A 27,762-nucleotide genomic window follows, 5' to 3' on the forward strand; every position below is an offset into this window, starting at 1 on the left:
TGTCACTGTTTTGTACCTGTTGCTTCTATACAATAAGTCACAGCATTTGCCTATCAACACAGTCAAAGCAGGGGGAGAGAGATGAGAGGTATCCGAGGGAGAAAAGGAGGAATTCAAGCAGCTTCCTTAAAGAAGTTTCAGTTGTTATTCATTTGTTATGGCTCTGGGGTCCTTCTCAATGATCCTCCATCATCCAGACCCTCTTGGGCGTCCCTCGCTCTGCCTGAGAAGGTGTGTGTGGTTCAATTTCTATTTGCCATATGCTCCTGTGACGGATGGGACCTTGCATTTTCATTAGGGGAGCAGGATGCATGATGGGTAACAGATTAGGTCGCGCCCACACAGGGCTGAAACGGCTGACGCTGTAGCTTGTGTGTGTGTGTGTAACATCCGCCAACATACCGGCACCGCCCCTTGGTGCCATGGCAACCACAACAACTAGCCAATCATGTCTAAGATCTCAACACCATGTGACCTGTCGGGGGTCACCTCCCCTCGACTGGTGTTATTCATTTTCTTAATAGAGGTCTTTATTCTTGGCTGATCTACGTGTTCGTGTTTGTGTTTGTGTGTGTCTTCATCCTACCTGATCTGAGCAGAGAGAATTCTTATAAATGACCTGTCTGTTCTAATAGATAGGTAACACACACACACACACACGTGACCGTGCATGCCAGGATAACAGGCTCTAGAGGCAGCTGGCTGCCCTTGGAGCGGGGTGTGTTGTGTGAGCGTGCATCGGTGTGTGTGTGTGTGTGCGTACATCGGTGTGTGTGTGTGCATGCATCGGTGTGTGTCTGCCTCAGAGTCTTTGTGAAGCGATTCTTCACTAGCAGCAGCAGTCAACAGATGCCATGACTCTGGGAGACCTTCATCTCTGCGTTCCTCCAGGGAAGCACAATCACACACACACCCTGACACACTCAGACTTAATCATCACATCTGCCCTCTCTCTCCTCTTCCTCTCTCCCTCGCTCTCTATCTCTACCAAACTGATTCCTTTGCTCCTTCTTTCTCTCTCTTCCCTTTATTCTCTCTTTCTCTACCTACCTGTCTCTCTCTACCAATCTGTCTCTCTCTACCTACCTCTCTCTCTCTCTCTCTCGATCTCTCTCTTGCATTTCAGTGTACAGAGCTGGCCTGTGACACTGGTGTCCATGTGATATTTCACAGCAGCCACTATGATGCTTGTTGAGTCTGTTTGAAACTCATAATGAGATATCACAGCACAGCCTTGAGCAAGGCATTTTACAAAGGTGTTTATCTAACCACCAGCAGTTGACGATAAACCGAAAATGACCGACATGAGAGAGAGGAGAGGAGAGTCACAGCATTCGAAGCTAAGTGTTTTGAGTTCCCACTTCCTCAGTTGGTGAATAGCGCCTTCAGAGAGTATTCACACCCCTTGATGTTTCCCACATTTTATTGTGTTACAAAGTGGGATTAAAGTTGATTTAATCGTCATTTATTGTCAGCAATCTACACACAATACTCTGTAATGTTAAAGTGGAAGAACAATTCTAACTAATAAAACACTAATACAGTATATCGTGATATGACTTTTTGTCCATATCGCCCACCTCCCCCTAAAAATAATTTAACTCTGATTTATCTTTATCGCAAAAAATGTGTCAATTTATCGCAATATGGATTTTTGTCCATATCAACATATTTTTTTGCCCAGCTCCATATCGCTCAGCTCTAACACACACACACACACCAGCAGGGGGGGCCAATTCTGGTGGCTAAATACATTAAAGGAGTGGACACTGACCCCAGTCTGGTCTCTACAGACTAAAGGCTCTCTGTCTCTCTCACACACGCACGCACGCACGCACGCACGCACGCACGCACGCACGCACGCACACACACACACACACACACACACACACACACACACACACACACACACACAGGCAGACACCACTCAGGGGACATGATGTGATCCACCTGGGAGACAGACAGGACAGACACTCTCTCAACCGGATCATTATCCTCCATCTTGTTATCCTTAATGGGAGGAGGGATAGGGTGTCGCACACACACACACACACACACACACACACACACACACACACACACACACACACTAACACTGATAGGGTGTAACACACACTGAGTCCAGGACCCTAGAGGCATCTTAGTGGACGTCTCATTTACAGATTAAAAAACGAAAGTGCCGAACATCAATTATTTACCCACACAACTCAACCCCTTCGCTTCACCTCCCACTCTTCATTTACCCCTCCCCCCTCTCTCTACCAGCCTCCCCTCTTCCACCCCCTGCCCTTCCCTGTGACTGAGGTGTTTTGTGCTGCCTGAGTATTCACTACAAGAGAGGAAGAGAGGTAGAGAGAGGGATTAGCTTTCATTCTTAATAGCATGGACATCTTATCACTGCGGCGGAAAGCCAAGAGGACACCAGAGACCCTAGGGGGTTCCAGAAAGAAGAGGAGGAGAGGAGGAGAGGGGGTGGGGGGACAATTACCCTTGGCTATTACTTACACCTGCAGTTCACCAGAGAGGTGAGAGACAGAGAGAGAGGGGGGGAGCAAGAGAGAGAGTGAGGGATAGATAGATGGATGGATGGATGGGGGAGGGTCAGAGAGGGAGAGCGGGAGATAGATGGTGAGAGAGAGAGAGAGAGAGAGAGAGAGAGAGAGAGAGAGAGAGAGAGAGAGAGAGAGAGAGAGAGAGAGAGAGAGAGAGAGTGGAGTGGAGTGGAGAGAGGGGGGGAGGGAGGGATGAAGGGACCGATGGAGAGATAGTGAGGGGGGACAGAGTTGTGTTACAAGGTGCAAGGAGGGGAGAGAATAATGTTTTTGGTTCACCATTGTGTGAGATTTGTGTTCCTCAGTAGAACATGGAAGAGGTTAGGAGCAGAGCGGGCTGGACCAGGGTTGGGTGACATTGAAAAGGCAGAGTAAATAAGAGAGTAAGAAAGGAGCTCCGCATGGCACAAAGACTGGCTTTGTTGCCCTGGTGATCATGAAACCTCAGCAGATAACACAGACAGAGAGAGAGAGAGAGAGAGAGAGAGAGAGAGAGAGAGAGAGAGAAGAGAAGAGAGAAAGAGAGGAGAGAGAGAGACAGACAGACAGAGAAGAGAGAGAGCGACAGAGACAGAGAAAGAAGACAGAGAGAACGAGAAGATAGGAGAGCCAGAGCGAGAGAGAGAGAGAGCAGAGACAGAGAGAGAGAGAGACTCCCATATCTATTAGGTGAATTACCAGTGTGCTACCACAGCAGCAGGAGAGGTTCAAATAAAGAGGGAGAAAGAAAGACAGTGAGTGAGTCGGGGCCTTTCAAACGAGAAGCAACTCAGCCAGCATGGCCTGAATAGATAGAGAGACAGAGACAGAGGGGTAGAGAAAATGGAAAAAGAGAGAGGGAGACTGGATAGAGAGGATGGAGCAGAGAATGAGGAGAGCCCCCCCGATGGGTTTCAGATCACCCACCACCCACAGATGACCCATTGTGGCCCCATTCTTCAGGTTTCCTCCCTCTATCTCTCTCTCTCTCTTTCCCTCCCCCCTCTCTCCCGTCTTCCCCCTTTCTCTCTATCTCTCTATTTCAATTCAATTTCAATTTAAGGGGCATTATTTGCATGGGAAACATATGTTTACATTGCCAAAGCAAGTGAAATAGATAATAAACAAAAGTGAAATAAATAATAAAAATGAACAGTAAACATGACAAAATAATAAATAATAATAAATACATTTCAAATGTCATATTATGTCTATATACAGTGTTGTAATGATGTGCAAATAATTTAACTACAAAAGGGAAAAATAAATAAACATAAATATAGGTTGTATTTACAATGGTGTTTGTTCTTCACTGGTTGCCCTTTTCTTGTGGCAACAGGTCACAAATCTTGCTGCTGTGATGGCACACTGTGGTATTTCACCCAGTAGATATGGGAGTTTATCAAAATCGGGTTTGTTTTCGAATTCTTTGTGGATCTGTGTAATCTGAGGGAAATATGTGTCTCTAATATGGTCATACATTGGGCAGGAAGTTAGGAAGTGCTATCCCTTTCTATCTCTCTCTCTCCAACCTATCTCACCTCCTCCCCCTTCTATCTCTCTTTCTCCAACCTATCTCACCTCCTCCCCCTTCTCTCTCTCTCTCTCTCTCTCTCTCTCTCTCTCTCTCTGCCTCTCTCTCTCTCTCTCTCTCTCTCTCTCTCTCTCTCTCTCTCCTATTCAGCCCTTGTCTTTCTGGCCCAGTCTTGGCGCTGGCCTGGGGGCACCCAGCATATATCTTCAGTCTTCTCTCTTCTCTCAGCAGATTGTAACACTCTGCTCCACTAAGCTTCTGACGTACATACAGGATCGGCTGACCGTCCCTATTCAAGAAAAGCAGCAGGCTTCTTAACCAGGCTGGACAGTGGAGACAGAGGCTGACATCTCAATGAAGCCTTGTACTGTTTTGAATTATAACTGGAGATCTGTGTTCATAGCTTGTTTCAGTGCATCTATCATTGATGCGTGATTTAAATGGAAGCCAACGTTAAGCCAACAAATTTCAAGCAGATATGCAATTTGTTTTAAATTTATGATTATTTTTTAAGCAAAGCAACTACAAAGTGAATCACACACACACACACGTTATGTTCTTCTATCCTGTGGGGACCTAAAAAATATTTAATTCATCACATAACCCTAACCCAAACCCTATACTTAACTCCTAACCCTCAACCTAACCACTAGCCCCTTACACTAACCCTAATTGTAACCCTAACCCTAATTGTAACCTAACCACTAAGCTTAAATTAGCCTTTGTCCACATGGGGATGTATGAAATGTCCCTTACTATCCTTGTGGGGACTTATGGGAATTTTAGGTCCCCACAAGGATAGAAGAACCAACCCAGACACACACACACACATACCATACACACACACACAAAGCATACGCACGCGTGCATGGACACATGCGCACACACACACACACCATACATACTTATCCGTGGACACACACACATACACATACCACACGCACGCACACACACACCAAGCATACATGCATGGACACACACACACACATACCACACGCACACACACAAAGCATACGCATGCATTCATGGACACACACACACACACACACACACACACACACACACACACACACACACACACACACACACACACACACACACACACACACACACACACACACATACACACACGCAGGCTCATCTGGGTCATGTTCTCTGTTTCTGAGTGTAATGACTATCATTAGAATTGGAGCTATGATGACTGCCAGCTGGGGTAGACAGACACATCAGGGAAATGGGTTCCTTTGTGTGAATGTGTGTGTGTGTGTGTGTGTTTGTGTGTGTGTGCATGCGTGCAATTGATTGTGGAATATTCAAGAATAGCAACATAGTGGAGTGTATTTTGAACTGTTCTCCAACTCTCTGACAGTCAGACAGTAGTGCTGTGTTCTCATCTTCCCAAGGCAGAGACAGAGGCCGGAGGCAACTCCTGTCTGACTACATTTCAGACACAGGATGCATGTTAACAGGCCTGATGAGTTGTAAGCTGGAAGACTGTCATTATATACGCAGGAACACAGTAGTGAGGTTGTGAATAATGTACAGATGTAGGATCTTTAGTTGCCGAGAATTATTTTCCTGCACTGCAGGAAATGCAGATGAGCTTCGTGATTTACATAAATTCACAGAGAACCTGCACTAACACACGATTAAATTAACAGTATTTCACTTTTCATGCAGCCTACTTTTGACCAGCTTATATAATATCCTAAACACCGATGAAGCAACATTATGGACTAAACGTTCAAATTCTGCTGCTGCAGGATTAATTTGATATGACAACACTGTCAAATTAAGACACTATATCTGTATTTGTGAAGGGAAAATTGTACAAAGAATTTGGATGAGGACTACATTTAGACATTTGCGTACAGTGATTGAATGACTAGTTACATGCATTTCATCTCATAACTTTATATTCTTCCTTTTTTGCATTACACAAGCTACCTTTGTGTTTTTTTGTATTTCAGTTTAGTTGAAAGCATTGTCAAGCAATGAACTAATCTAAAACTCCTATGTAAATCCAACAGCTAAATCATTCACCAAGTTATTCAAATAAACCAAGGAAATACAGTCTGCAGAATCAAATCTCACTTCTCAGTAGAAAAGGAAACTCCTCATTTCCACTCCAGTATGTATCAAATCACACACTTAATTTCAATAGATTGTTCTTCACACTTTCCAACACACTCACTCATTCACTCACTCACTCCCTCACTCACTCACTCACTCACTCACTCACTCACTCACTCACTCACTCACTCACTCACTCACTCACTCACTCACTCACTCACACACACACACACACACGCATACGCACACCCGCACGCACACACACGCACACCCGCACGCACACACACACCTAGACAAAGACAGACAGGCAGATAATCGACTTAAAGTACACTTGAAGTAACACATAATAATCCACTAACAAAAGAGACAAAACAACTCAACTAGGGGAACGAGGGATTTCAAAAGGAAAAAGGAAGAGAAAATGGCATCCCTTCATCCTTTAACATAATCAGATCAATTTCCGGTCACACCTCTCTGTGTGCTGAGCCACATTGACCTCCTGCTTTCCTGCCTCTATTAGAAATGAAGCACTTTCATGTTGTAGAACGTTGACAAATCACATTACGGACTGTGTGTTAGCAGTGTGTGTGTGTATCTGAACATGTTTGTATGTGTGTGTGTGTGTGTGTGTGTGTGTGTGTGTGTGTGTGTGTGTGTGTGTGTGTGTGTGTGTGTGTGTGTGTGTGTGTGTGTGTGTGTGTGTGTGTGTGTGTGTGTGTGTCTGAACATGTGTGTGTTTACGTTTGCGTATGTGTGTATGTGTGTGTGTGTTAGCAGCTCTGAGGGTAGTTTAGACTAAGGGCTACACAGCTCCATGTCTCTCTCTCTCTCTCTCTCTCTCTCTCTCTCTCTCTCTCTCTCTCTCTCTCTCTCTCTCTCTCTCTCTCCCCCACTCCCCTCTCTCTCTCCCTCTGAAGTGAACTGTCATCCTAACAGGTCTTTAGATCATTCCCTAACATTACCATCAGACAGCTGGAGGTAAATAAAGACATTAAAAACACATAGAGGACAAGTTGGAGACTGGAGCAGCACAGGGGAGACTGGAGCAGCACACTGTGTGTGTGTGTGAGTGCATGCGTGTGTGTGTCATCCAGAGTGTATGTTGTCTACCTCCTCTAACTCAGCGGTTCCCAATCGTCTGTTCTGGGCATCACCAAATTACCGTCAAAAGCTCTCCAAGACCACCATCCCGGAATCACTGAATTTTTTAACATTAAATATCTTGGTGGTCAAATTTAGAGTACATTTGATCACTGAATGTAAAAGCCTATTGTTAATATTAGTATTAACAATTTGCATTGTGAAAAGTAATGTAAAATTGCTTATAATACCCTTAATACCCCCAACTGTTATTATTCTTGGAAGAAGGGAAAAAATCATACAAAGAATACAAATTTGCGGACCACCTGCAGTACCCCCCGCAGACCACAGGTTGAAAACTACTGCTCTACATCTCTCTGCTCATCAAACTGGTTCAATCAAACCAATCCTGTTATGCAGAATGCTACGGAACTAAGGAGAAGAAAAGACCGGAACAGAGAGGAAAAGCGTTCATTCCAAACCAATTCACATCCCTGCCAAAGAACTGTCAGATATGACAACATGTTAAAAGGTTCCATCCCTGTGGCGGAACACTGAATCAGAATGTTGGGGCGGAACATTGGAGTGAACATTCTATACATGTTATTAAGTGGGGTTAAGTGATATAATATAATCCTTACCTCATAGAAATATAATTAGAACACATGATACCCTGGCATTGTTGAATACTTGTTTCTGATTGGCTTTAAGGGCATTCTAGAACGTGCATTATTTAAGTGATAATGCCCTCAAAGCCTGGTGTTTGGAGGATATATTGGCATGGGTGTTGTTAGGCCTGAGACGAAGTCGGGGACCGGCAAACCATGCCAATATATCCTCCAAACACCTCCTTCGAGGGCATTATCACTTTCATACAACGGGTTACCAACATATTCAAATAATGATTGACATATTTTCATTATAAAAGTTATTTTGATTAATTGATTCATACTATTTCATCCCTCCACAAGATATAGTCCCGACACAAATCTAGGGTTGCTACCCAAGCCGGCTGGTCATTCTATCGGTTCGGTTGACAGAGACGCGACCCAGTCGTTCAGTCTTTTTATTCTGTATCTATAGACGCGACCCAGTCGTTCGTTCTATATCTTCCATTGCCATACTGGCTGGCAACATTCGTATCCCTTGCTTGCTAGCTAGCCAACTATGGCTAACTTACAGTCACGTCAAATAATAGCAAAGTAGCTGCATTTGCGTTTGTTTAAGCTGTTTTCTAGTGACATATATTTGGATACATCCATAACAATGATTTAATGATGCAAAATTTCGCCTGGCATAGAAAATGTGTTCTCTCGTCAGGACACTGTTCATAGGATCTAGCCAACAACACAGCTAACACAATCACTTCAAACTGAAGCTGGAAAGACAGCAAACTAGCTGCACTTCATTTCGTTTGATCTGTTTTCTATTGATAGTTCTTTGTATGTATCCATAAAAATTATGCTGATTCATGATTTCGACTGGCTGAGAAAAGCTGCCTGTCTGTCTGTCTCATGCCGATTCCCTACACGTTCATTACTATGGGACAGCTGGAGATTGAATATTGAAACAATGTTGCAAATGTCGGAGAGACAGACAGCAAGGTTTATAAAAATCTCCGCTGTTGAAAACTAAATGTTAGTCTAAAAGAAATGTGATATAACGTCTAGATGCTTTTTATAGTGGAGATCAGGTTTATAAATTGCCTGGCTGGGCTGATGAGACAGTGGATTACACAGAGTAAATAGGGATTTTAACATCATAGATTTAGCCCGTGGTAACTTGTGGAATAGACACCGGCTGGAATGCGGTTTTAACCAATCAAGATTTAGGATTAGACCCACCCGTTGTATAATTCCATATAACGCACGGTATAATTGCAAGGTATAATTCAATGGCTGTCACGCCCTGACCGTAGAGAGCTTTTTATGTCTCTATTTTGGGTTTGGTCAGGGTGTGATTTGGGTGGGCATTCTATGTTCTATTCTCTATGTTATTGTATTTCTTTGTTTTGGCCGGGTATGGTTCTCAATCAGGGGCAGCTGTCTCTCGTTGTCTCTGATTGGGAACCATACTTAGGTAGCCCTTTTCCCTCCTTTCTGTGTGTCTTTGTTTGTGGCACTATAGCCCTTAAGCTTCACGGTCGTTTTTGTATTGTTTATTGTTTTGTCGGCATCATTCTAATAAAAAGGAATATGTACGCTCACCACGCTGCGCTTTGGTCCAGTTCTTTCGACGGCCGTGACAATGGCTATGAAGTTCATTCTACTGGCAAATTAATACCTTTCTAGTGGCAAATATGTTAAAAGGGATAATCAACTCAGGACTCTATGCGATCTCTGGAAAATAATGCAACTCCGTGGAAGGTTACATTATTTTCCAGAGAACACATCTTGTTGATTATACCTTATGTACTATATGTATCTTTACACCTCACCCAACCTCTGATTTGTTCGCTACAATAGAGGGTAGATTTAGGTTACTACTTTGTATTGTTCACCAGATGTTTTGCTGTAGACTAGAGGTCGACCGATTAATCGGAATGGCCGATTAATTAGGGACGATTTCAAGTTTTCATAACAATCGGAAATCGGTATTTTTGGACACCGATTTGGCCGATTTTTTATTTTTTTTACACCTTTATTTAACTAGGCAAGTCAGTTAAGAACACATTCTTATTTTCAATGACGGCCTAGGAACGGTGGGTTAACTGCCTTGTTCAGGGGCAGAACGACAGATTTTTACCTTGTCAGCTCTGAGATTAGTTTTTGCAACCTTCCGGTTACTAGTCCAATGCTCTAACCACCTGCCTTACATTGCACTCCACGAGGAGCCTGCGTGGAAGGCTGACTACCTGTTACGCGAGGGCACCAAGAAGCCAAGGTAAGTTGCTAGCTAGCATTAAACTTATAAAAAACAATCAGTCTTCACATAATCACTAGTTAACTACACATGGTTGATATTACTAGTTTATCTAGCGTGTCCTGCGTTGCATATAATCAATGCGGTGCCTGTTAATTTCTCATCGAATCACAGTCTACGTCGCCAAACGAGTGATGATTTAGCACTGTCGTTGCACCAAACCTAACCATAAATATCAATGCCTTTCTTTAAAATCAATACACAAGTATATATTTTTAAACCTGCAAATTTAGTTAATATTGTCTGCTTACATGAATTTCTTATAATTAGGGAAATTGTGTCACTTCTCTTGCATTCCGTGCAAGCAGTCAGTGCATATGCAGCAGTTTGGGCAGCCTGGCTCGTTGTAACAGCAATATTTAGACTTAGGGATGCCACCCGTTAGATAAAATACGTAACGGTTCTGTAACGGCTTTCGTTGGTGGAAGGAGAGGAGGACCAAAATGCAGCGTGGTACGTATCCATAATATTGTTTAATCGAGAATGAATACAATATATAAAAAAGAACAAGAGAATAAATGAAAACCAACACAGTCCCGTATGGTGCAAACACTGAAACGGAAAATAACTACCCACAACCCATAGTGGGAAAACAGGCTACCTAAGTATGATTCTCAATCAGAGACAACGATCGACACCTGCCTCTGATTGAGAACCATACTATGCCAAACACATAGAAATATAACACACAGAACAAAACATAGAATAACAACATAGAATGCCCACCCCAACTCACGCCCTGACCAAACTAAAATAAAGACATAAAAAAGGAACTAAGGTCAGAACGTGACAAAGAAGATGCGGACAAGGTCTAACCTATAAAAGCAATCGTTTTTTATAGCCATAGAGATATTTGAGTCTACTTGAAAAATCTATAGCCGTTGTCATGGACATTCACAAAACCCAATATCCTAAATTGAGGCCAGAGATGACGGGATTGTGGTTCTCTACCACATGTTATATGATGTCCTCTAGATTCAAAAGGTATATTTTTTTGTTATCCTTACTGTACACCACCAGCCTCCTGCGCTGTACACTGAACTAAAGTTGGGCCACAAAGTAAAGCTTTCTCTATGTATCTAAGCCCTATAGTGTATTCTTCTGTTCTTCTTCTCTTAACTATGGGTTATTCTTATTTTCTCACAGGCAGTGAATCTATCCATTCTATTGACAGAGAGCAGACAATATGATTTTTATTAATCTTATGGGTTTGTAGGGCGAAAGAGGCCCTGGGCCTAGTCTATTGGCCTTGGGAACTCTGGTACACTATGTTGATTATAGTCTAAAGTTTGTGTGCTCTACAGATATAAGTAAAATACATACAGTACCAGTCAAAAGTTTGGACACAACTACTCATTCCAGGGTTTTTCTGAATTTTTTACTTTTTTCTACATTGTAGAATAATAGTGAAGACATCAAAACTATGAAATAACACATATGGAATCATGTAGTAGCCAAAAGAGTAAAACAAATCAAAATATATTTGTGATTTTAGATTCTTCAAAGAAGCCACCCTTTGCCTTGATGACAGCTTTGCACACGCTTGGCATTCTCTCAATCAGCTTCATGAGGTAGTCACCTGGATTGCATTTCAATTATCAGGTGTGCCTTAAAAGTTAATTTGTGGAATTTCTTTCCTTCTTAATGCGTTTGAGACAATCAGTTGTGTTGTGACAAGGTAGGGGTGGTACACAGAAGACAGCCCTATTTAGTAAAAAAACAAGTCCATATTATGGCAAGAACAGCTCAAATAAGCAAAGAGAAACGACAGTCCATCATTACTTTAAGAAATGGTCAGTCAATACGGAAAATTTCAAGAACTTTTAAAGTTTCTTCAAGTGCAGTCGCAAAAACCATCAAGTGCTATGATGAAACTACCTCTCATGAGGACCGCCACAGGAAAGGAAGACCCAGAGTTACCTCTGCTGCGGAGGATAAATTAATTAGTTACTAGCCTCAGAAATTGCAGCCCAAATAAATGCTTCACAGAGTTCAAGTAACAGACACGTCTCAACATCAACTGTTCAGAGGAGACTGCGTGAATCAGGCCTTAATGGTCGAATTGCTGCAAAGAAACCACTACTAAAGGACTCCAATAAGAAGTGACTTGTTGGGGCCAAGGAATATAAGCAATGGACATTAGAACGGTGGAAATCTGTCCTTTGGTCTGATGAGTCCAAATTTGCGATTTTTGGATCCAACCGCCGTGTCTTTGTGAGACGCATTTTAGATTCTTCAAAGTAGCCGGATGATCTCTGCATGTGTGGTTCCTGCCATGAAGTATGGAGGAGGAGGTGTGATGGTGCTTTTCTGGTGACACTGTCTGCATTCTGCAGCGATACGCCATCCCATCTGGTTTGCGCTTAGTGGGACTATAATTTTTTTTTCAACAGGACAATGACCCAACACACCTCTGTGTGAGGGCTGTGTAAAGGCTATTTGACCAAGAAGGAGAGTGACGGAGTGCTGCATCAGATGACTTGAGTTCCACAAACACACAACCTCAATCCAATTGAGATGTTTTGGGATGAGTTGGACAGCTGAGTGAAGGAAAAGCTGCCAACAAGTGCTCAGCATATGTGGGAACTCCTTCAAGACAGTTGGAAAAGCATTCCAGGTGAAGCTAGTTGAGAGAATTCAAGACAGTTGGAAAAGCATTCCAGGTGAAGCTAGTTGAGAGAATACCAAGAGTGTGCAAAGCTGTCATCAAGCTACTTTGAAGAATCTAAAATCTAAAATGTATTTGGATTTGGATTTGTTTAACACTTTTTTGGTTACTACATGATTTCATATGTATTATTTCATAGTTTTGATGTCTTCACTATTATTCTACAATGTAGAAAATAGTCAAAATAAAGAAAAACCCTGGAATGAGTAGGTGTGTCCAAACTTTTGACTGGTACATTTTCAAATACTTCAAGTTACTTTTTATCTGGTTTCCCCACTATGGAACCATCAGAATAGTTCCCCAAAGTGAAAACTCTAAGAAACTGTGTGGTTTGAAGTTTTTTTGTTTTTGTTTCAAGTTTCACTGTTTCAAGTACTCAAAGGTATTTGACCCAGGTCTGGTTCAATGCTGTGTGCTGTGTTGAGTTGGTCCTCATCGCTCTCTGTGGGAACAGTTTCAGAACCCCCAGAGGGGTGATGTCACAAAGGTGTAGGACACAACTGTCACTTCTGAACAGTAGAGGAGGCTGCCTTTGGTTTGAGACGTCTTGACTTTCACCGAATACCCATAACAAGTAACCCCCCTAGCGCACCACTACTACTGCATATGCATGTACTTATGGAAGCCCATATGTCTGCTCACTGATTTACCAATTCAAATCAGCTTTCCTCCAGATATCAAACAAAGGCGAGCGTTGCTGGTGTCAGATGATGTAAATGAGTTGAGTGTGTTCTGCCATGAAAACGTCTAAAAGACGCGGATCACATCTGCCGTAGTCTTTGTTTTCTCTTCTTGTGTCTCTCTTCCTCATCTGCTCGTGTTTCTCTCTCATCTCTCTCATTACATGTATATGTATTCAGGGTAGTCATCTAATGACCGATGCGCAGCGTGACAAAAGGGTGTATCTAAGGGCATTTATTTTCAAGGGGAATTCAACAGGCATGTATATTTTGTATCCTTTATTAAACCAGAGTAGACACATTGAGATTGACATGGCGCAGACAGATATGGCAGCTCTGCTTCTAGCTCCTAAGCAACTTTGCAGTATTTTATTTTTTTATGTGTTATTTCTTACATTATTGGCCCAGAAATGTTTTTGTGTTATTACATACAGCCGGAAATAACTTTTGAATATCAGAGCAGCGGTAACTCACCAGCGTCACGACCAGGAATATGACTTTCCCGAATTGGATCCATTGTTCGTACCCCCAGGGTAATTTAACTTATTCCAGAGACTGGTCCAAAACACCACCGGCGGAGAAGAGGTATTCGGTGAAGACTTCTAGTCCGACTCAGGAGGCGTGCACACCATACACCGCTTCCGAGTATATTACACGCTAATTTTCAGTCTCTGGATAATAAAATAGATGAGCTCATGGCGAGGATCTCCTTCCAGAAAGACATCAGGGATTGAAACATACTCTGTTTCATGGAAACATGGTTCTCTTGGGATATACTGTCCCCGTCCATACAGCCATCTGGGTTCTCAGTATATCACGCATACAGAAATAAAGAACTCTCTGGGAAGAAGAAAGGCGGGGTGTATGTTTCATGATTAACTACTCATGGTGTGATTGTGATAACATACAGAAACTCAAGTCCTTTTGTTCATCCGACCTAGAATACCTCACAATCAAATGCCAACCGTTTTACCACCCAATATAATTATCTTTGGTTATAGTCACAGCCGTGTATATTCCCCCTCAAGCCAATACCACGACTGCCCTCAAAGATCTACACTGGACTTCATGCAAACTGGAAACCACACATCCTAAGGCCGCATTTATTGTAGCTAGGGATTTTAACAAAGTACATTTGAGGAAAACACTACCGAAGTTCTACCAAAACATTGACTGTAGTACTCGCTCTGGAAAACCATTGGAACACTGCTACTCAACTTTTCGAAATGCCTACAAGCCTCTCCCCCACCCTTCGGCAAATCTGATCACGACTCCATTTTCTCCTCCCACGTCCTCAGAGCATGTGCAGACCAGCTGGCTGGAGTGTTTACGGACATTTTCAATCTCTCCCTATCCCAGTCTGCTGTCCCCACTTGCTTCAAGATTTCCACCACTGTTCCTGTACCCAAGAAAGCTAAGGTAACTGAACTAAATGACTATTCCCCCGTAGCACTCACTTCTGTCATTATGAAGTGCTTTGAGAGGCTAGTTCAGGATCATATCACCTCTACCTTACCTTACACCCTAGACCCACTTCTATTTGCTTACCACTGCAATAGATCCACAGACGATGCAATCGCCATCGCACTGCACACTGCCCTTTCCCATCTGGCCAAAAGGAATACCTATGTAAGAATGCTGTTCATTGACTATAGAGCAGCATTCAACACCGCTGTACCCTCCAAGCTCATCATTAAGCCCTGGGCCCTGGGTCTGAACCCAGCCCTGTGCAACTGGGTCCTGGACTTCCTGACGGGCCGTCCCCAGGCGGTGAAGGTAGGAAACAACACCTCTACTTCGCTAATCCTCAACACAGGGGCCCCACAAGAGTGCGTGCTAAATACCCTCCTGTACTCCCTGTTCACCCATGACTGCGTGGCCACGCACGCCTCCAACTCAATCATCAAGTTTGCAGATGACACAACAGTAGTAGGCATGATTACCAACAATGATGAGACAGCCAACATGGAGGAGGTGAGGGCCCTGGGAGAGTGGTGCCAGGAAAATAACCTCTCACTCAACGTCAACAAAACAAAGGAGCTGATCGTGGACTTCAGGAAACAGCAGAGGGTGCACCCCCCTATCCACATCGACGGGACCGCAGTGGAGAAGGTGGAAAGCTTCAAGTTCCTCGGTGTACACATCACTGACAAACTGAAATGGTCCACCCACACAGACAGTGTGTTGAAGAAGGCGCAACAGCTGAAGAAATTTGGTTTGGCACCTAAAACCCTCAGAAACTTTTACAGATGCACAATTGAGAGCATCTTGTCGGGCTGTATCACCACCTAGTACGGCAACTGCACCGCCCGCAACCGCAAGGCTCTCTAGAGGGTGGTGCGGTCTGCAAAACGCATGAGCGTATGTGGGCATATGCGTCATTGTGGGCAAACTACCTGCCCTCCAGGACACCTACAGCACCCGATGTCACAGGAAGGTCAAAAAGATCATCAAGGACAACAACCACCCAAGCTACTGCCTGTTCACACCGCTATCATCCAGAAGGCGAGGTCAGTACAGGTGCATCAAAGCTTGGACCGAGAGACTGAAAAACAGCTTCTAGCTCAAGGCCATTAGACTGTTAAATAGCCATCAGAAGCACCTTAGAGGCTGCTGCCCTATATACATAGACTTGAAATCACTGGCTACTTTAATAATGGAACACTAGTCACTTTAATAAGTTTTACATATTTTGCATTACTCATCTCATATGTATATACTGTATTCCATTCTATTCTACTGTATTTTAGTCTATGCGGCTCCGACATTGCTCATCCAAATATTTATATATTCTTAATTCCATTTTTGTTTGTATTGTGTGTATTGTTGTGAAATTGTTAGATATTACTGCACTGTTGGAGCTAGAAACATAAGCATTTCGCTACACCCGCAATAACATCTGCTAAACATGTGTATGTGACCAATAACATTTGATTTGATTTGATTTGAGAGAACGAGCATGCTCAATTGACTCTGTCCAATGGAGGGGCTCGGCCCTCACACCCCATGACAACAATGCCCTCGCCATGGAGAAGAATACAACACAGAAAAAGCATAATCCCTGGTCTAATCCCTTCCGAGGCAAGATGTCACAGAAATCAAAGCTATTCTAGCATGAATTCTGCTATTTTTAAATCCTGCTACCAGCCACTCAGCGGAGAAAGAGAAACAGAAAGGAAGGAATACCATCTGCAGTCCAGTCAGGGTGCAGTAATAGAAGGAATGTGTTTGGCCTAATTAAATAATTAGAGCAGTAAAAAGACATGTTTTGTCATCTCCGTGGTATATGGTCTGTTATAAACTGGGTGGTTTGAGCCCTGCATTCTGATTGGCTGAAAGCCATGGTATATCAGACCGTATATCAGCAATAAGCAACAATAGCAATAAGGCTCCTCGTGGGTTTGTGATATATTGCCAATATAGCACTGCTAAGGGCTGTGTCCAGGCACTCCGCGTTGCATCGTGTTTTCGAACTGCCCTTAGCTGTGGTATATTGGCCATATACCACAACCCCTCGGGCCTTATTGCTTAACTATACCTCCATGGTACTGTGTATATTTGCAGTATGTCTGACTATAGGTGGTATTCGCAGGTCACAGGGCTGTAGGTACGGGGTCACACTGGGACTTATAGCGTCTTATTCACCCCCTCCTCCCCCCCAGGTCTAAACTCCAAAGGATTCCTGAGATTCCAGCATTCCAATTGCAGCAGGAGAGCGATAATGAAGATGCATATTCAGCCTCCAAAACCACACTGGACTGGAGTTTGAACCAACAGGTTGTATGTTCTGTACGTACAGTACACTGGTACATCCAGTATGCACAGTCAGGTACAGCTGCATTGATAGACTGTGTACAACATCAATCAGAGGTTTTTCCTCACGAAGTGACCTTCATTTCTGGTTAGGTCAAGTTGTGAGGAAAACGTCTGGCTCGAGAGGTCTGCTGGTTTTGGTGTGAATGTTGATGGTTTTGGTGTGTATGTTGATGGTTTTGGTGTGAATGCTGATGGTTTTGGTGTGAATGTTGCTGGTTTTGGTGTGTAGGTTGCTGGTTTTGGTGTGAATGTTGCTGGTTTTGGTGTGTTTGTTGCTGGTTTTGGTGTGAATGTTGATGGTTTTGGGGTGTATGTTGATGGTTTTGGGGTGTATGTTGCTGGTTTTGGTGTGTATGTTGCTGGTTTTGGTGTATGTTGCTGGTTTTGGTGTGTATGTTGCTGGTTTTGGTGTGTATGTTGATGGTTTTGGTGTGACTGTTGCTGGTTTAGGTGTGAATGATGCTGGTTTTGGTGTGAATGTTGCTGGTTTTGGTGTGAATGTTGCTGGTTTTGGTGTGTATGTTGATGGTTTTGGTGTGTATGTTGCTGGTTTAGGTGTGTATGTTGATGGTTTTGGTGTGACTGTTGCTGGTTTAGGTGTGAATGATGCTGGTTTTGGTGTGTATGTTGCTGGTTTTGGTGTATGTGGCTGGTTTTGGTGTGTATGTTGCTGGTTTTGGTGTGTATGTTGATGGTTTTGGTGTGACTGTTGCTGGTTTAGGTGTGAATGATGCTGGTTTTGGTGTGAATGTTGCTGGTTTTGGTGTGAATGTTGCTGGTTTTGGTGTGAATGTTGCTGGTTTTGGTGTGTATGTTGATGGTTTTGGTGTGTATGTTGCTGGTTTAGGTGTGAATGTTGCTGGTTTTGGTGTGTATGTTGATGGTTTGGGTGTGTATGTTGCTGGTTTTGGTGTGTATGTTGCTGGTTTTGGTTTTGAATGTTACTGGTTTAGGTGTGTATGTTGCTGGTTTTGGTGTGAATGTTGCTGGTTTTGGTGTGTATGTCTTACCTTGCAGCCCTCGCAGGCGCTGACACCATAGTGGTACCCCGAGGACTTGTCCTGGCACACGAAGCAGGGCTTGTAGACGCGGGGCGGGGGCAGGGGGGACGGGGGGCTTGGGACCAGCTCCTCAGAACTGGTGCTCTGGGTCTCGATGGCTGCAGAGACACAACAGAAGAAGATGATGAAGAAGATGTAGTAGTTCTTTATTCATCCCAATTGGAAGAAAAATTGCATAATGAAGAAGATGATTCAAGTTTTAGTATGGGACAGGATACGTGGTAATGATAGGGCATTCAAAACCCATTTCCTGAGTGAGTGAACTAAAGGTACTGAATTAACTGAAATCAGGGCAGACAGTTGCAAATCTTTGGCATACAATTACTGTGTCCACATACTCATCCAACAGTGGGTCTGAGTGGCCACTTTATTTCTATTTTGATGTTATTGGAACGGAAACGCAAACATTGTGATATTTAATGAGTTGATATAGAACCTCCAGAACCCTGGAATGAGTTCTCAGAACTACATCTCTGGCCTGACAGCGGTCATTCAGAGTGAACAAAAACAAACTTTTCAGCCAGTGGGTTTCTTTCTAATAGGTTTTGAAAAGTCCACCTGTGGCTTGACTGAGTTTTAACACAAAAGTTAAAAGGTTGATAAAAATGTTTTTATATTAATGGAAATAGGCTGTGATGACATCATGTTATAGCCTACCAGCAACCAATTTATCTAGCGCCTTGCTCCCATATAGCTCTGGAGTAGGGTTGCAAAACGTTCAATAAATCCCCTGCTTTTCTAGAAATCCTGGGTGGAGGAATGCGGATTTCCTGCTTATTCCTCCCTGTTTCTGAGAATCCTCCAACCGGGATTTAGAGAAAATCAGAAAACGTATTGAAAATTCCCCGAATTCTGCAACTGAACTCAGGAATATATGTGGCTTGTCCAGGGCCTGCCCATCTATAGATCTATCTGCATGGAGCAGAGCAGAGCAGAGCAGTGTTGGTTGGTTGGCAGCAGGTTGGTTGGTTGATTAGATTACATTATTCCATACTTCATCAGCTCAAGCTCAATTATACATCTATTAGAGAGCAACCCCGTGATCTGTTCCTGACCCTTGACCCCATGCAGAATTCCCCTGAGGTTCAACTTACCCTTGTATTATGTTCAAAAAGGTGTCCTGGGTCAATTTGACACATTACAGTAGATTTGTCAAAAATGGGTCAAATTGACTCATTGTGTGTGTGTGTGTGTGTGTGTGTGTGTGTTTGTTTAACTGTTACAGTATATTGCCAATCTCTTTGTGGTATTAAAGGACAGTGTGAGTAGAACTGCCATGACGGTGAATATTAGTGCTACTGCATGATTCACAGTGACCTCTGCTTCCCCTCTGGTGAATCAAACAGACGTGCGTGTTATTCGTCAATCAAATCCCAAAGCAAACAGAAACTAGTGCAACTGGCTAGTCAGTTGGAGTGAGTCACTTTGCTATCATCTGTATGCAGTTTGATGCTGATAGTAATCAATATCGTACTACGCACACATCGCTGATGGATCTTTAGAATTTCAATAGTGCTTGTTCACAGACTGTATGTTAGTCCAAATAGTCATTAAATCGCTTGAGCGTAAATAAATTAAAACAGTCAACTTGCAGTAATGTTCTCTTTCGCAGGCCTCCTGAGTGGTGCAGTGGTCTAAGGCATCGCAGTGCTAGCTGTGCCACTAGAGATTCTGGGTTCGAATCCAGGCTCTGTTGAAAATGGCCGCGACCAGGAGACCCATGGGGCGGCACACAATTGGCTCAGCGTCGTCCTGGTTAGGGGAGGGTTTGGCTGGCAGGGATGTCCTTGTCCCATCGCACACTAGTGACTCATGTGGCGGGCCAGGCGCTGTGCGCGCTGACACGGTCGCCAGGTGTACGGTGTTTCCTCCGACACATTGGTGCGGCTGCTCTACGGGTTAAGTGGGCAATGCGGTTTGGTTGGGTTGTATTTTGGAGGGCGCACGGCTTTCGACCTCCCGAGTTCGTACAGGAGTTGCAGCGATGAGACAAGACTGTAACTACCAATTGGATATCACAAAATTGTGGAGAAAAAGGGGTAAAACATTTTTTTCTCTCTCTGACTTACAAACACCCTCTTCCTGGAACCCGGTATAATTAACCAGGACAGAAAGATATTTGTTTTACTTTAAGTCAGGTCAGCTAGCTGTGTGTGTGTGTGTGTGTGTGTGTGTGTGTGTGTGTGTGTGTGTGTGTGTGTGTGTGTGTGTGTGTGTGTGTGTGTGTGTGTGTGTGTGTGTGTGTGTGAACTAGCTCACTATAGCCTACAAAATGCAGAAGCCACAGACTACAGATTACACACACACATACACACACACTGTCACAGGGAGGGAGATACGATCTACCACTTTAATATGTAACATGAGGGAGAGAGACAAGCCGTGCAGGGCCAGAGACAGTGGGGGGACCTGTATCATATGTTGTATCAGATGTAATATGTAAAAGTGTGTGTGTGTGTGTGTGTGTGTGTGTGTGTGTGTGTGTGTGTGTGTGTGTGTGTGTGTGTGTGTGTGTGTGTGTGTGTGTATGGATGGCGACATCAAGGGACATGTATCACATGGAATATGACGTGTAATATGTAAAACAAGCTGTGGCGTGTTCACATCAGGGAGATGTGGCACAACGACCATGATAGAAATGTATACAAGTCTTCCCAGCTGGTACAGTACTGAACACTACAGATGCAACTACATGTTGTGTAGAATACAACACATTGGAACTGATAGAATAGGCCTTCAGAGTGTTTCCAATGCCTTGGATCATTACACATGGGAAAGAGGGAGAGCAGTAGACACACACACACACACACACACACACACACACACACACACACACACACACACACACACACACACACACACACACACACACACACACACACACACACACACACACACACGCAAACAACACACTTCTGCCCAGCGCTGCCCATTTGAAACTCATGGTTGGTTCTGGGAGTGTGGCTACCTGCAGACAGATGGAGCACATAAAGGCAGATGCATTTCCCCCCTTTGGTGGTGTGTGTGTGTGTGTGTGTGTGTGTGTGTGTGTGTGTGTGTGTGTGTGTGTGTGTGTGTGTGTGTGTGTGTGTGTGTGTGTGTGTGTGTGTGTGTGTGTGTGTGTGTGTCTAGAGCGATGTATAGGCCCTATCGGGCGCTGGGGAGCCTTTGCTCCATTTTCTGGCGTTGGCTCTGCAGCAAACTGACTTCACCGCATGTTAACATAGGTATAAACCAGCACCATTACAGAGACTACAGACCAGCGACAGACCAGGCGAGCCAAGGGGTGGGAGCAGTGTGTGTCAGTGTGCGTATACTCTGTGTGTGTGTTTGCGTGTGATTGTGTGTGTGTATGAAAAAAATGTCTCGAAGCTTATTCTGCTGAACTCTTAACCCCCTGCTGAACCAGCCAGCAGGGTCAGACAGGAAAACACACCCGGCCTGGAAGAGGAGGAAGGGAGGGCAATCTCTGAATGAGGGGAAAGACTAATGGAAAACACAGAGGCTGAGTTAGGAAGGAGCCTTGTTATGGCTATGGCTTGCTGTGGGTGGTGGTGATTTAACCTTTATTTAACTAGGCAAGTCAGTTAAGAAAATATTCTTATTTACAATGACGGCCTAGGAACAGTGGGTTAATTGCCTTGTTCAGGGGCAGAACGACAGATTTTTACCTTGTCAGCTCAGGGATTCAATCTAGCAACCTTTCAGTTACTAGGCCAACGCTCTAACCACTAGGCTACCTGCCGCCCCAAGAAGAAGAAGAAGAAGTAGAAGTAGAAGTAGAAGTAGTAGTAGAAGTAGAAGAAGAAGTAGAAGTAGAAGGAGTAGAAGAAGTAGAAGAAGAAGTAGAAGTAGAAAAAGTAGAAGAAGTAGAAGAAGAAGTAGAAGTAGAAGAAGAAGTAGAAGAAGAAGTAGAAGAAGTAGAAGTAGAAGAAGTAGAAGAAGTAGAAGAAGAAGTAGAAGTAGTAGAAGTAGAAGAAGTAGAAGAAGAAGTAGAAGTAGTAGAAGTAGAAGAAGTAGAAGTTGTAGAAGTTGTAGAAGTAGAAGAAGTAGAAGTAGAAGAAGAACTCTTTAGAAGTGAGGAGGGTCCTATAGGTCAGTTAAAAATAATTTGTCGGCCAGTCAACCATGTCTATCCTCACTGTGTCCACCTGTCCCTACCCCCTGTTCACCACATTGTCCCCACACTAAGGGTCAGATAGCTAGATGACCAGTGACATGAAAAGAAAACAATCTGTGATGTCCACAAACCTCACAGATGGCTAGCAGGGAGGTACCTAAGGCAAGATCTGTTCCACACACACACACACACACACACACACACACACACACACACACACACACACACACACACACACACACACACACACACACACACACACACACACACACACACACACACACACACACACACACTGTACAATGATATCACAATGACATGGAATCAGGACATGGACTGTTTCTACCCTGTAATCATGAGACCACAGTTATGTCCAAATGACTGTTATACTGCAGCGATCCATTTACAACAACCCTACCTTCAACAAACAGAGAGAGAATAAACAGGTAGAACGAGACAGCAGGTTACTATCGCTAGTAGACACTACAGCGCCGTATTGCACGCACAGTGCAGCAACTGTCCTGCCAATACCACAGTACAGCCTTTTAGCGCCAGTTCCCTTCACAACTCCACCTCTCCGCTGGCAGTTTATCGAAGCTGGAAGTGTTTTTCTCCCCTTCTTCCTCTGGGTTATTTGCAGGAGCAGGGAGCACATAGCACACACACACACACACACACACACACACACACACACACACACACACACACACACACACACACACACACACACACACACACACACACACACACACACACACACACACACACACACACTGAGACAAACAGTTCACATACACCAGGCGGGAGGAGAAAGAGAGTCAATAGGAAACGGTCAAAGTTCACCCAAAGTACTCCAAATTAGAAGCAGCTTTGTGGTGGGAGGGAGAGAGGGAACAGCACTGGCTGTAGGCTGTAGTACACATTTAATTCAATTCTTTAAACACTAACTGGAAGAGAAGATAGAAACAATAAAAAAACAGTCATCTAACTGTATGTATTGTCTAGAGAAAGACGAGGAAAAAGTTCTACTTGTGCTGCTGGTCTGTTTTTGATTAGGAGAGAGACCGAGGGAAACTGCCGGCAGACTGAGGTCATGGGGTGCTGAGAGGTGGGGGGGTGGTGCTGAAAACTCACAGGGAAACAGTCTGTCTAGTCAGTCTTCAAGACGACACATATCAAGTGCGAAAGTGTCTCCCAGTAGGGGGAATCAATCAAACTGCAGCTAGAAGAGCCGCTGAAACAGATTTGTTAAAGGGACACAGCTTCTAAAGGGGATTATCCAGAGGTGTCAGGGTGTGGAACTGGACCTTGGTTTGAACCACTGAACGGCACTTTGAGTTTGGTTCAGAGGTTCATGGTTCATACCAGTTATGTGACTGCGGCTATCCTCCAAGCCGCCCTCCCTGCCTTGAGCTCTGTGCGACCCCCTGTGATCTGTTGAGGTCAAAGGTCAAATGGAGACAGAGGGCGTATAAAGAGCCAGAACTCTCACTGCTACGCTCTACACCAGGGACGAGCAACGCAACAGGTGTGAGACACTTCAAAGCTTAAAGTGCAACAAGAAAAAAAAGAGACGAGGGGGAAAGAGAGAGAGAGAGGGATAGAGGAAGAGAGAGAGGGAAAGAGAAGGTTTCAAATAGAGAGAGGAATAAATGTGACAAGTTTATTTTTAATCTTTAGAGATGCTTTCCCTAAGAGCCTGACGACGTTGTTATGATTCTCCACTCCCCGGCAAGCACTTTAAGAGGTCATTTGGTCCGGACGTCAGCTCTTAGCAGTAAAGGAGACCTGCATTAGACCTGCATTAAACATCTCTGAGCTATAGACAACCCAGCAAACCGGGATCATCAGCAGAACATTAGTTAAGATTCCCATTAAGTTCTAGTTAGGGTTTAATCTAACATTAGGATGATAACATCTCAAAAACATTCAAATACATATATTTTTTTATTAAATATTATTATTCTCTTAACATTCACTAAAATGCTCCCTCCAAAAATCTAAAGTGTCTCTCTGTAAGTAACCCAGAACACTTTCCACTTTCCAAATAAGTCAGTTCTTATGACGTTCATAGAATATTTGTTTTAGGTTTAACATAATATTTCATTGACTTTCAGACAGTATACATGTTTACCTTGTCTTTGAGGTCCTCTGAACATTTCAAGAACATTTAGAAAATGTTATATTCAAGTTTTACCTAATATTACCACATTCTCAACATGCAAATTTCTAGTTCCTTAAAGCATAAGAAAGCAGATTGGAATACATCCCCATTATGTTTCTCTCCAGATTTAATGGCAATTCGCATTCTACAAGGTGATATAGACATACATGTGCTTTAAAAAGGAAGCATGATGGAATTCCTGATAGACCATAGTGCCATGGCTATTTACTGAAAAAATATGTGTGACCTATTTCAGGAAGCTAGGTGTATGTCACATGTCACTACTTCACAGGAGAGGCATTTCAACAACTTTTTTTAAATCAAAAGGCATTTTTTGAAAGAAATGCCTTCTGGAACATGTGAACTTACTGGTGCCTTAATAACAAACTTGTATTGCAATTTTTTACATTTCACACCTAGTTGGTTTAGCCATGGAAAAAGTCAGGAACCTTCCTGCTAGCCATGATTGGCTGTGATAAATGATGGGCTGGACATGCCGGGAGATGAGTTTGGATTGGTCTGCCATGTAGCATGCTCAGTATGTGTTGACAGTCCTTTCTACTACGGCATTTTTGAAATATATAACGTTAGCCACCGAGAACTACAAACGTTTTGCTACTTTTCTCAACAACATTGAATTTAGTAGGTGCTATCGACAAATCAGTTGCAAAAAGTTCTGATGGGCTACTTTCTGCACATGCCACAGTCAGTGTGAACCGGAGTGACTTCACACAACAATGGCCAAATAAGATGTAAATACAAACAAAACTGAGTTAAATTGTTCCAGTCTGCTGTAAAGCGTTCATACATGTATACGGGTAAGAGTCTAGCAACATTTTCAAACACTATAAGTTTCTAATTTAAAGCGTACTGTTTGCTAGCTAGCGGACGTTAGCTTGCTGGCTCACTAGCTAACTTTACGTGTATGATCTGTGTGGTAATATTATTTGAATCAGAAATCCATTTGTATTGCTAGTTATGGCCTAATTTTAGCTAGCTAACATTGAACCTAGGTGGTTAGCTTTAGCTACCTGCAGATTCATACTATAGCTATGAATCTGAACAAGGCAGTTAACTTCTTCTTAATAGGGGGCGCCATTTCCACTTTGGAAAAAATAGTGCCCAAATTAAACGGCCTCGTACTCTGTTCTAGATCATATGATATGCATATTATTATTACTATTGGATAGAAAACACTCTGAAGTTTCTAAAACTGTTTGAATTATATATGTGAGTAAAACAGAACTCATTTGGCAGGCAAACTTCCAAACAGGAAGTGAAAATTCTGAAATGGGTCTCTGTGAAGGGCTGCTCCTATTCAATTGCCTTGTATTTATGGATATGTATGCACTTCATACGCCTTCCACTAGATGTCAACAGGCAGTAGAACATTGAATGAGGTGTCTAGCCTGATGTGGGACCGAATGAGAGCTTTTGGAGTGACAGGTCAGCAATATTGGCAGTATTTTGCTGCGCACCTGGGAGCACCATATCGTTTTCTGCAATGTGTTAGGTAGACACAAAGAAATGCTCCGTCTGGGACGTTATTGGATACATACGAGAAAAACATCCTAAAGATGGATTTTCAACTGAGTTTGACCAGTTTATTCGACTTATATTATGACTTTTGGAATTTTTCGTTCCATGCGCCAAACTTTCATGGACACGTGAGCACCATTATGCTAGCCAAAGTTGCTAATTCGACAGAAGAAATGGACATTCTAAAACAAAACAACGATTTATTGTGGAACTAGGACTCCTGGCACTGCATTCTGATGAAAGTTCATCAAAGGTAAGAGAATATTTATGATGTTATTTCGTATTTTTGTTGAATATGTTGACTCCAACATGGCGGAGAATGGCTGAGCGCTGTCTCAGATTATTGTATGCTGTGCTTTTTACTAAAGTTATTTTTTTTTAATCTAACACAGCGGTTGCATTAAGAACCAGTGTATCTTTAATTATATGTCCAACATGTATTTTTCAGCAAAGTTTATGATGAGTTTTTCTGTTAGATTACGTGACTCTCCAAAATTTCTCCGGACAATTTGGAGCATTTTTGCGCCATGTTCACAATGTAAAACCAGGATTTGTAGCTATAAATATGCACATTTTCGAACAAAACATAAATGTATTGTATAACATGATGTTATAAGACTGTCATCTGATGAAGTTGTTCAAAGGTTAGTGATTAATTTTATCTCTATTTGTGGGTTTTGTGAAAGCTATCTTTGCGGTGAAAAAATGGCGTTGTGTGTTGCGCTATTGTGGTGAGCTAACATAAATATATGTTGTGTTTTCGCTGTAAAACATTTTAAGAATCGGACATGTTGGCTGGATTCACAAGATGATTGAGTGTAGTCTGGCCCAGGAGTGTGAAGGTGAACGGAAAGGCTCTGGAGCAACGAACCGCCCTTGCTGTCTCTGCCTGGCCGGTTCCCCTCTCTCCACTGGGATTCTCTGCCTCTAACCCTATTACAGGGGCTGAGTCACTGGCTTGCTGGTGCTCTTTCATGCCGTCCCTAGGAGGGGTGCGTTACTTGAGTGGGTTGAGTTACTGACGTGATCTTCCTGTCTGGGTCAAGCCCCCCCTTGATTTGTGCTGTGGTGGAGATCTTTGTGGGCTATACTCGGCCTTGTCTCAGGATGGTAAGTTGGTGGTTGAAGTTATCCCTCTAGTGGTGTGGGGGCTGTGCTTTGGCAAAGTGGGTGGCCCTGTCCGGGGGTATCATCGGATGGGGCCACAGTGTCTCCTGACCCCTCCTGTCTCAGCCTCCAGTATTTATGCTGCAGTAGTTTATGTGTCGGGGGGCTAGGGTCAGTTGGTTATATCTGGAGTACTTCTCCTGTCTTATCTGGTGTCCTGTGTGAATTTAAGTATGCTCTCTCTAATTCTCTCCTTCTCTCTTTCTTTCTCTCTCTCGGAGGACCTGAGCCCTAGGACCATGCGTCAGGACTACCGGGCATGATGACTCCTTGCTGTCCCCAGTCCACCTGGCCTTGCTGCTGTTCCAGTTTCAACTGTTCTGCCTGCGGCTATGGAACCCTGACCTGTCCTACCGGACGTGCTACCTGTCCCAGACCTGCTGTTTTCAACTCTCTAGAGACCGCAG

The 27,762-nt window shown here is 43.4% G+C and overlaps 1 protein-coding gene across 1 annotated transcript in view; it reads right to left on the reverse strand.

The window, feature by feature from the left end:
• Positions 1-27,762, reverse strand: part of LOC120043473 (retinoic acid receptor beta-like) — a gene marked incomplete at its 3' end in the record, with an annotated part of 39,562 nt that overhangs the window by 1,739 nt on the left and 10,061 nt on the right. The window contains exon 2 of the mRNA XM_038988066.1: positions 18,315-18,463. Coding sequence (XP_038843994.1) covers positions 18,315-18,463 — 149 coding nt within the window. The remainder of the gene's footprint in view (positions 1-18,314; positions 18,464-27,762) is intronic.

This window comes from Salvelinus namaycush, unplaced genomic scaffold (genome assembly GCF_016432855.1).
Source record: "Salvelinus namaycush isolate Seneca unplaced genomic scaffold, SaNama_1.0 Scaffold937, whole genome shotgun sequence".
In the NCBI taxonomy this organism is placed as follows: domain Eukaryota; kingdom Metazoa; phylum Chordata; class Actinopteri; order Salmoniformes; family Salmonidae; genus Salvelinus; species Salvelinus namaycush.